Source organism: Eurypyga helias, unplaced genomic scaffold, assembly GCF_000690775.1.
Source record: "Eurypyga helias isolate BGI_N326 unplaced genomic scaffold, ASM69077v1 scaffold8579, whole genome shotgun sequence".
In the NCBI taxonomy this organism is placed as follows: domain Eukaryota; kingdom Metazoa; phylum Chordata; class Aves; order Eurypygiformes; family Eurypygidae; genus Eurypyga; species Eurypyga helias.
The window spans coordinates 41,799-52,413 of NW_010270059.1; the positions used below are offsets into that span (position 1 = coordinate 41,799).

Consider the following 10,615-nt stretch of genomic DNA (forward strand, 5'->3'; position numbering starts at 1 on the left):
GGACCTGATGCAATGGCTGATAATACAGTCTTTTCCTAACATAAAAAATGTTATCAGAACCACAGCCTGAAAAAAGTATTTCAGTCTTCACAATCTTAAAAATTTCAAGTCTTGTGAGTACCTTAGGATCCACGACCCTGGGATTCTTAGTATGGATATATCCCCAGTCCAGCCATGGAAGGATGCCTGCCTGCTCTCCCATGCTGCAGAGCAGCGCTTGACTCTGCTGGTGAAATGCCAAGTGAATAACCTGTGAAATGGGAATGGCCATGGTCAGAGAGTTCATCAGGCTCCCTAATTCAGGAATAGTGTTTCCTCCTAAGAACTAAACATCAGTCAGGAAGGAAGTTTAAGGCAGCCATAGCATTTTACTCTGTCTGTGGCTGGCAACTTTTCTTTAAGGTCAGTTAAGGAGAGCTATTTATGTCCTTTGGCACCTACAGAACAAGAAGAGGTAAATATCAATAGCTGGCACAGTGTAAATAGCTCTCCCTGGCTAACCTCAGCATTGGCTCCATCAGCAAGAAAGCATGAAACAGTGGCCAAGCATGAAGATTTTCAAATCCAAGGAATGTGTCCGTAGATCAAGAGGCCTCTGCAGCATTCAGTGTCTGAGGGAATCGTCTCCTCCAATTTGGCATTTGTTGGCGGAAAGTTGCAGTGACACACCAAGGTGGTCTTTTAATTTAGAAAGCTTTGCCAGTCACAGGCGGTCTGCAGTGCTCACCTGACACCTCCTACCCCTCCTGGCTACTGTGGGCCCACTTGTGTCAGAGCCAGGCAGGAAGCATGGATGAAGAAGTCGGGGCATCACTGAGCATGACCTCTGTCGGTTATGCAGCTCAGCTAGGACAGGCTTTGCATACAGCTGAGCCACTGTGTAAACCCAACACCTGTATACAGCAAGGTCTGATGGCAGAGCGAGGGACAACTCACGGGACAGGTGTCCTCCAGGCTGTCATATAGGTCCTGCTGTAGCATGAAGAAAATGACAGATGTTTCGTCCTTTTTGAAGGGGCACCAACCCGTTAACTTTATTTCATTCATGGTTTTTAGCCCATACCTTTTTCTTAGAAGCAACACTCTGGGTTTGTTCATGGGAAAAAGCCCTCCTTTCTGCCATAGGACCCGCAGAGCTTTTAAACGTTGTCCTGGCTCTTAGTTTCCACAGAGGTTCAGTCTGAGAGCACTAAATCGCTATGAAGGAGGGGCAGGGGCTCGGGCTTTTACATATCCACGGCACCTTTTCTCTCTTTCTCTCTTCCTTGGACACATGCAGAAGCCCGCAAAGCCGTGTGAGTACCCAGCATAGTACATGTGCATCCACTGGCCTGTGCCTCAAAGCAGGAATCTAATCCCAGAGTAATTGAAGTATAAAAAAAAATGGTTTACTTCTCAGCATTTCTGCCGTTGTTTTCTTCTTGCATTTCCTTCTGCTTAGAAAATGAAGGTTGAGGAGCACTTACTCTGACGTGAGTTTAGGTGTCACAGTGGCTCCATGTTGGGTAAGACTGTAAATACCCTTCTAGGTAGCTCAGCTCAGCTGCATGGTGCTGTGTTATCCATGGGGTGGCTGCCAGTATGTCCTGTCGAGGTGAGCACCTCAGGTTCCTGCCTTTTGCTTTTTCTCCCTGCAGAGAAAGGAGAGGAGAACCTGTGGCAGATTATCAGTCACGTTTGTTGACCTCACTCCTGGAAGGTGCTCTGGGAGCAGCTCTCAAGTGATGAGCTTAGGTTGCATTGAAACCTGCGTGGTTGGGAGCAGAACTGATGTTCAGGATCCTTGTCTTTGCTAACAGCTACTACTGGCAGATAAGACCTGAGGCTTGGCATCCATGAAATAGGTGTCCCCTGTGTCCCTCAGAATTAGGAAAGCAGGTGAGAGACAGGTGTAGTCAGATCACCACTGCCGTAACCAGGTTTTAAGGAGGTTCAAGTAGGAAGGGAAATTCTCATTGGTTTAATGGCTCACTAATAAAACAACTGAAGCATCACGAAATACCTTCCCTACTGTTACGTCTGTTTCTTTTCCACCATTCTCCCTTCTCCATAGTCTTTTCTTCGTTTCTCTTTTCCTCTCCTTTCTCCCTTCCTTTCTTTCATGCCCCTTTTTTCTCTGCAGTTACCTCTTCCAATATCTCTTCATGGTTGCCTCGCACGTATTTTATTTTATTTTATTTTATCTTTTTTTATTTTATGTCTTATTTCTTACTCCTTTTCCTTCCCTACTTCAGTCTCAGCAGCCAAACATTGACATTGTCGTTGGGTGGCCAGACTCCCACTGTGCCTGTGCAGCCTTCCCCACGCTGCTGAGTGTGATGTGCAGAGAAAGTGATTTGCCCTGAACGGGATGAGTCATTTTTCTTGTGTATCAAACACTTTACACCTGAAGTTGGCATTGCTGAAAAAACAGCTGCATGATTCAAATCCTTTTTCTGACTGGGGCTTGCTGTGTGCTTCTCTAGCAGGCAGTGGCCTTCCACTTGTGTTAGGTAACTGGCATCCACTCTGCATCATTTTACACCAAAGCAGTGTGTGTGCTGTGCGAGCACACAGTTGCCATGTAAACCTGCAGCTGGTGGGTATTTTTTTTTTTCATTTTGACCTGCAAATCAGGTAAATATAATAACTTTATGTGAGCCAGAAATTGATGGATTTTACCTTCTTTCAGTCATGTCAAAATGAATTGCTTTTTCATATACGTGACCTTTTGCTGTTCATTTAGTGACAGTCTCAAAGTATCTTGGTGGGTTTTGCTATCATTGAATTACCTATGAAAACAAAAAGACCTGCTTTACAGAGCACATTCTCCTGATGCATCAGCATCCTGGTTACACGTGATAAATACAGAGCCTGCCTTCACCAGTTCGGACAGCTTACCTTTTTCAGTGTTGTGGAAAAGACAAGTCTAGCCACGTGCCCTGAAGATCATGGCTTATGCACCAGCATAAAAGCTGGAGCTATACCATAGATTTTCTGTCTCTCCAGCGCTAATGTGGGGAGTCTAGGGAGATCAGCCTTACTAGGCTAAATACAGTTTAATGAGTTATCTGTAGATGGACAGTGAGAATTAAGAGTACATGCCCCACTCAATAAGGAATCTCTTCTAGATAGAAAAAACTATTTAATTCCTTTCATTTAAAAAGCAGTCCACTCCTGCGGACCCTCCCAGATGTGTTTGGTTTCCTCTGGTCAGGTAAGAAATAAGCATGGCAGGCACTGAGTTTAACTGGGTGGCTGAAGTTTGTACCAGCCCCAGTTACAGTTTATTCTGTTATGCTGAGGGAGCTCAGGAGTAGAAGAGAGAAGGGTAAACAGCTAGGAACAGTGCCCATCTCAGTTAGATACACCCTGATGGGAAGCAAAGCCAATAGTTCATGTTACCACCAACCTGGCAACTGACAGGTCTGCTTCAGCCTTCACACTTTGTGAAATGTTCTGCAAAAGGGAAAGCCACGTTCTTAAGGTTTATTGGACTTAATTTTACAAGGCTCCCACAGACTGAGCAGTCACATGGAGAGCAGCACTTCTGCAGGTTGGGTCACTTCACCTCCGCATCCGAACCAGCATGGTTTGCTTTGAGTGTCTTGCCCAGGACTGCTTGCCTATCGTTGTGTCATCACCAGATTTCCTAAGGGTGTGTGGGGGTGTGAACCTGCCAGCAGTTTCTGGAAGCAGGAGTGTGAGCCTTGGAGGTTTCTGCGGTGCACTGGAACTAGTCGGTCAGCAGCGTGTTTGGAGGGTAGCTGTACCGTGCGAGGTAGTGTCCTGGGGTGAGAACTGCAACTTCATGCTCATGGATTTATTGTAGTTGTAAAACCAACTGAGTTTGAAAAGCACATCTTTTTCTTTACCATTTATAATTTCTGCAGCTGCCATGTGAAGACCAGATCATCCTTCTGAAAGGCTGCTGTATGGAGATAATGTCCCTCCGAGCAGCAGTTCGCTATGACCCCGAGAGTGAGACTTTAACACTAAATGGGGAGATGGCGGTGACAAGGGGCCAGCTGAAAAATGGGGGTCTTGGCGTAGTGTCTGATGCCATTTTTGACCTGGGCATGTCTCTTTCTTCATTTAACCTGGATGACACCGAGGTTGCCCTTCTTCAGGCTGTTCTGCTCATGTCATCAGGTGAGAACAGAAATATATTGGGACCTCAACCATTTTGAAACTCTTTAGTCTTTGTCACAAGACTCTCTTTAAAAGGAATAGGATATGTTAGAGCTTGTAGTGCTGACTAGGGTAATGTGGGAGAAATTCTCTCTCAAAATCCCAGTGCAGCCTAGGACTAGTTTGGTAAGCACTAGGGAAAAAAAATCAGGGTATTCAGAGAGATGGGTGTAAAAGTGTCTTTGGTAACACAACTTGCTCAGTTTAGTACTCAGGGAGGAGGCAGGGGTCATCATCAGAAAGAAATCAGATCTGGTTCTGAGCCAGTTTGCCTCGAAGGAAAAAGCGACAATTTAGCAAGAGTCGTCCTTGCAGCAGGTTCCCTTTTCCTCTGTCATGCACTGGGCGGGAAGTACAGTTCATACACGTTTCCATCAGTGCTCGGTTTGACCTGCCTCCTTGTTTCCTACTTCGCGGCACCACCACTTGCTAACGAGCACTGTGCTGTTTCCCCGCACTGAGACCAAGTGCAACTGGTCCCCGGGTGGCGTGATGCAGAAGCAGCACAGACCATTTCATATGGTTTCCAAAGGGTTTCTTCCCTTCTCGGATCGAGTGTGTTTTCAACTATGCTTCCACTGGCTCTGCCAGCCCAAAGAGGAAATTCCATTCTTGGGCAGTGGCAGATTTGGCAAGATTTTGTCTTAAGACCACTTTGAAGATTGGGCACTGAATAACAATACACAGACAGTGATTTACAAGCATTAACTGCGCCCAAGACAGGGAGGTTGCCACATGAATCACAGCACAGCACTTGACCTTCCCAATCAAAACATTTTGATTTCTTTTTAGTTTCCCGCACAGTAATACATGAGCAGGGGTTTCAGAGGGCTGTTAGAGGGCCTGCTTTCCCAGACGTGTCTCCTGAAGAGTGACTTGTGAAAGGAGCTTTCCCCGCGCCCATCTGGGTGCTGGTTGAGACCCATCAGTCAAACTTCTGGTGTTTGTTGTTCCTTGGTGCTCAGTAACGGTTTCCTTTGCAGCTCACCTGTAGGTCAAAGCTTCATCAAGGCCTTGGTCTTGGTCAGACTGCAGCAAAACAGGTGGGAAAGAACAGTAACCCAGATAGGTACTTGACAGGGAAATGGTTTTTTGGTTCTTTGTTTGTTGTTTCGGAGTAAGATACAGATAGAAGCCTTAGCTGAGATCAGCAATCTGTTGCTGTAGTCACTGTAAGGAAGCACTTCCCAAACAACTGCACTCTAAATGGGCAAAGCAGGCAAAGGATGAAGAAAGGAAGGATTATCTCCTCGTGTTCACAGGGATAGCATTGATAAGTGAGGTGTCCAGAGTCAGAGAAGTTGTTTGTGACAGAGCCAGATGTCCCTGGTCTCCATCCTTTCTTTCCTAACGACAGAATCACCCCATTTTTCCTGATTTATGATCAGGAATTCATTAAAGTAAGTAAGTAATGACAATAATTCTGCTTCTTTGTATCTACAGATCGCCCAGGCCTTGTTTGCGTCGAGAGGATAGAAAAGTGTCAAGAGGGTTTCCTCCTGGCATTCGAACACTACATTAATTACAGAAAACACCACGTTGCACACTTTTGGCCAAAACTGCTGATGAAAGTGACAGACCTGCGAATGATCGGAGCCTGCCATGCCAGCCGCTTCCTGCACATGAAGGTGGAGTGCCCCACAGAACTCTTCCCTCCCTTGTTCCTGGAAGTGTTTGAGGATTAGAGAGACTGGAGCAGTTCTCCGCCCCCCCGTCGCACTACTGGCTGTCATTTCATCCCGTTGCCCGGCTCTTACCACCTCTGTTTGTTCTTCTTCTCTCGTTCTCTTCTGTTTCTTGAGGCGGGGTTGGGTTTTTGGTTGGGTTTTTGTTTGGGGTTGCTGGGGGGCAGTTGTACACACACGGATGGAAACATCCCTTTAATGCGGGTACTTGTGACTATTGCAATTTGTTCTTCGGTCCTTTGATGTGAATGCTTTGGCAGCTTAACAGTGAAAATACAAACAGACCAATCTCATTCACCAGCACTTGCGTGGTCACCAGCTCACACACATCCTTGCTTGGGAAATACAGAAGAGAAATTGAAGTGGCAGAAAATAAATTGGCCTGCAAGGTAAAACAGCTATTGTTAATTTGACCCTGGCAATTTTGTCTAGTATTACCTCATTTTGCAGGGCACAAGTGAGCAAGTCACGAGACGAAATTTCTAGTCTTCATGGTTGTTTCTAGTGTAACAATCACCATTATGATCTAGGATCATCATCATCATCATGATCCCATCATTATCCGAGGATTGTTCCGGCAGAGAACTGTGCCCCATAAATCAAGTACTTAAAATAATGCACAGTGTTGGAAGGGACTGACTCTTGGTTTTTTTCCACGTGTATGAGAAAGTAAGATCCTTCAGTTCTTAACTACATTTGACCTCCAGGTAACTGCAATGGAAGGTCTCTCGGAGTAAGGAGGGGAGTATGAGCCCCCTGAGGTGCTTTTCCTGAGTGTGGAGGGGTCTGCTTTTACTGAGGCGTGTGGAAAATTCAGCACTCTGAAGGAGAAGGCGCTCTGTCAGGATAGCAGGCTTTCCTCAGAGTTATTCGGGGATGAGAACGCTCACAAAATGAGGACAAGGAGAATGAAAAATAGGGGGTGACCCTCAGATGGGACAGAAACCAGCTGTGTTATTAACGACACTCAAGACTGTACAGCTTTATCCCAGTGATACAGGTAGTGTTGCTTGGCAGTAATCTTTTGTTTTATATATATATATAAAGTTTATATGCACGTATATATATAATTTTATATATATATAATTACAGATCTTCAGCAGGTGTCTTAAACATATTTCCATGTTTTCATCCTCTCTCTCTGCTTCTCTCACCCTCTCCTGTGCGTGTGTGCGTTCATGGGTGTTGATCAGCTAGGTTCTCCCTCCTCGGTGTCTGGGTGTGTTTCGTTTGGCTAGATTCTCTCTCGACTCCTTTAATTTATTTCCACTAACTGCACTAGCAGGAACCAGACTGAGCAATGACAGGATGTCCTGCTGCCGAAGTCTGCAAGCCAGTGCTCACAGTCCTGGAATGTCTAGAGGCCGATGATGAGGGCATTATAGGTAGAGGTTCCTCTCTGTCATCCATCTCCGTTCAGGGGTGTTGTCCCTGAGTTTTATAAACTTGGTATCAAACCATTCTCTGAATTTGTATGATACATCATAAGTATCTTTCTGTTCTTCCTGGGAACCAGAGACTTAGTTCACCTATTTCACTCTTCCTCGTACCCCGCGTTCTTTCCTGTTGTGCATTCATTTGTACCGGCTTCCTTCTCTGCTATTTATTGCCATCTTTGCCTGGCACGTCAGCGGGCGTTGCTAGGGTGGAGGTGTTGACTTTCAGAGCTCATGGCCCGTATCTAAACCCATACGTTACGTGTTTATCCCCTCATGAAAACAATGCTCAGGAAAACTTGCCTTGTAGGTGGAACACAGTTTGCGCGTGTCAAGGGTTAAATTCTTCCCACCCCTCTTAACCTACATCATTGATAAAGCATTTGGAGTGCTGTTGGCTATGTTTTCAGGGATGTGGCATCTTGTTCCGTCTGTTCTTTGACACCATATGCACCTGTGATGAGTTGTGAGCAGTGGTGTTGTCACTTAGGGGTTGTGTCCACGATTTTGTGAGAACACAAATCACAGTGGGGTGTTCAGGGGTTTCTCTGCAGGCAGCAAGGAAGACAGACCATTGGAAGTTGGTTTGTGAATGTTTGCTGAAGCTGAAGGACGTCCGTTACGGGCTGTGTTTCTCGAAGCACGTGTGTTAACATCAGCCTCTATCCAAATTCCTTCTACAGCATGATGTCTTGGGGACAAGGAGTTTGAAACTTCCTGTCTTTTTGGAACAAGAGGCCAGACGATGTGATGAACTCACATGTACTCATGCGGAATCTCAGATGAGCAGCATCAGTAGTCAGTAAGGAGTGCCAGATATCTGACTGGGGGGTGGCTTGCTTGGGAACTGACAGCCTATAGGCAAAGCAAAAACCCAGCTGATCCATTCCTTGTGTCTGTACCCACAATGGCTTGCAAAGACAAGAGAAATGTGCATGTCTTTTGGAGTTGTTCTGCCACAGATCGGAGCGTGGAGTTCCTCCTGAAGCCAGGGCAATATTCCACCTGCTGGCTGAATGTGAGCTCGAGGTAGCATACAAGTTTTTGTCTGTGCTGCGAATGAGACCCGGGAGAATAACCATCACGTTTCTCCCAGCGGTCTTCACAGTGGGATACACTACAAGGTCCATGGTGCTGCATGCATTTTTCAGAGCTTCAGTTCCAGGAGTTGTGCTGCTGCTTGAGCGGGTCAGTCTGTCATTAAGGTCAACAATCCTTATCGTTTGGGCTACAATCAGTAACCCGAATGTGAATTATTTAGGCGGCAAGTCGCTACCCAGCAGTGACCTGGCTCACATCCTTATCATTTGGGCTACAAAGAAAATCAGTAACCCGAATGTGAATTATTTAGGCGGCAAGTCGCTACCCAGCAGTGACCTGGCTCACAACTGCCGGGACCCTCGTAACTGGCTTTTGAACGCTTGGGATTGCCAGGACCGCATTAATCAAAAGATAAATAAAGGTCAGAGGTTAGAAAAATACGTAAGGACTTGAAACACCCTGGCCAGCTCTGCAGTTTGAGACAGTGCTGAGAATTAACGCTTTGCATGCTGGCTGCTGTAAAAACCATTGCTCAGGCAGGAACTTGTCCCCCAAGGTCTGCCCAGCGTTAAAAGAGCCTGCATGGATGTGTGAATTCTGGAGGCTGCGTTCAGGCACCCAGGCTAACAGCCTGGATTCTCAAGGTGCTGATGCAGCTGGGAGTTGTGCTTAATCAGGGTTCCAGAAGTCAGGCCTCCTTCGTGAGGTGACTGCAGGTGGGCTGAAGTGCCTCAGATCAGGCAACCGACTCTGGGCGTTCAGCAGCGCTCCGAGCAGGGAGGACATCTGTCAGCATGCTTCTCTAGTCTTTTAGGTGAAGTGGGAGTCTGACGCTGATTAACAGAGGGGGATTAGCAGTGTTCCTCAATTGCAGTCTAAGACCAAGCTCTTTGACAGACTTGATGTACTGCCTTCTAGTGGCCACTGATCTCCTACCAGTCTTACTGGGTGTGACCTCCTTGACGCCCTCCGTGTAACCCCTGACAGATATGATCATGAGAGCAGATGGCATGAGGATGCTCTTGCAGGCTCTTCCCAGTGGATACTGACCTTAGTTCTGCAAAGATAGGCTTGCTTTAAAACCTCAGTGGTCTCAAGCCACTGTGGGACTGAGCCGCTGGCTCGACCGTGTGAGTGGCCGGCAGCGGTGCGGCAGGCAGCACCCTGGGCAGTAACTCCTGACTGAAATAACAAGCGGGCATGTTCGGCGCAGCCCCGAGTCTCGTTTCTGACGGTGCCGCGTAACCCTCGCGTGCGCTTTGTGGTCTCTGTGTGGGTCCTAACGTGGAAGACTCTTCCTGTCAAACCCGATCGTCACCGTTCATGGTTTTGCCCTGAGGAACACGTGCAGTTAGGTACTCGTTTCACCTGTAGTCTCGGTTACGGTATTTATAGTGACATCCGTAGTGCGTGATAGCGATTTCTGTTTACATCCTGCCAAAATGCAGACGCTAGAGTTAGACCTCCAAGGTCCAAGATCATCCTTGAGCAGACCGCTTGCTTCTCCAGAGGCAGGCGTCAGAAAGGGGAAAAAACTGTCCAGAAAGACCATTTCTATCAGAAATCTGCCAAGACAGGGCTGTTGATCACAAGCAGAGCATGTCATCGCTAGTGATGTATTTTTATGCTGTGGAACTCTAACCTGTACGTGTCATATTGACTTCTTGCTGCATGAATCATAAATCAGTCTTACGGTTTTGAGATGTAGCCAGCATTCCTAAGGCTAAACCTTTTTCACTGACAGAATCGAAATCCACAACCAAGGAACGTATTCCTCTCACTGTGAGAGCAATTGAAAGTGTTCAACGTTTATCTTTCCACAAAGGAAGAGGCGACAGGACTTCTTGATGTGTCTTGTTATTGTGATCATCTGGAAATGATTGCCAGACGTTTCCTGTTGATACAGCGGTGAAGCGATCCGTATTTAAATTTTATAGAGAGAGTTTTATTCTAGTGTGATAGAGATTTATTTTCCACTTAAAGACTCAAAACAGTGTGAACACATTTTTTTACTATGGTATATTTTTGCTTTAAAATTAAAAACAACAAAAAAAGAAAAGGTTTGGCCTTATCACAGAGTTTTAGTGTGTCGTATAGGTGTTAGCAAACGCAAAGAGTATGCATTCCTTGTGTGTATCCACATTGACTGACGTCGCCTTCAAAAAGCAATATTGTGCAGGTAATAAGTTGTTTGTGACTGTCCATTGCACAGTTTACCTTCTTCAAAAGCTAACCTTGTTTATGCACAAGACAATCAAATGTAAATCTACATCAGCACCCGGG

At 46.2% G+C, this 10,615-nt stretch overlaps 1 protein-coding gene across 3 annotated transcripts in view; it reads left to right on the top strand.

Moving 5' to 3' along the window:
- Window positions 1-6,129, top strand: part of LOC104514570 (thyroid hormone receptor beta) — a 46,417-nt gene extending 40,288 nt beyond the window's left edge. The window contains exons 6-7 of one of the 3 annotated variants that reach the window (XM_010158299.1): window positions 3,873-4,131; window positions 5,614-6,129. In XM_010158299.1, the coding sequence (XP_010156601.1) occupies window positions 3,873-4,131; window positions 5,614-5,855 (501 nt within the window). In that variant the 3' untranslated portion in view covers window positions 5,856-6,129. The remainder of the gene's footprint in view (window positions 1-3,872; window positions 4,132-5,613) is intronic. The other 2 variants (XM_010158298.1, XM_010158297.1) reach the window with 2 other exon arrangements.
- Window positions 6,130-10,615: the final 4,486 nt, after the last annotated feature.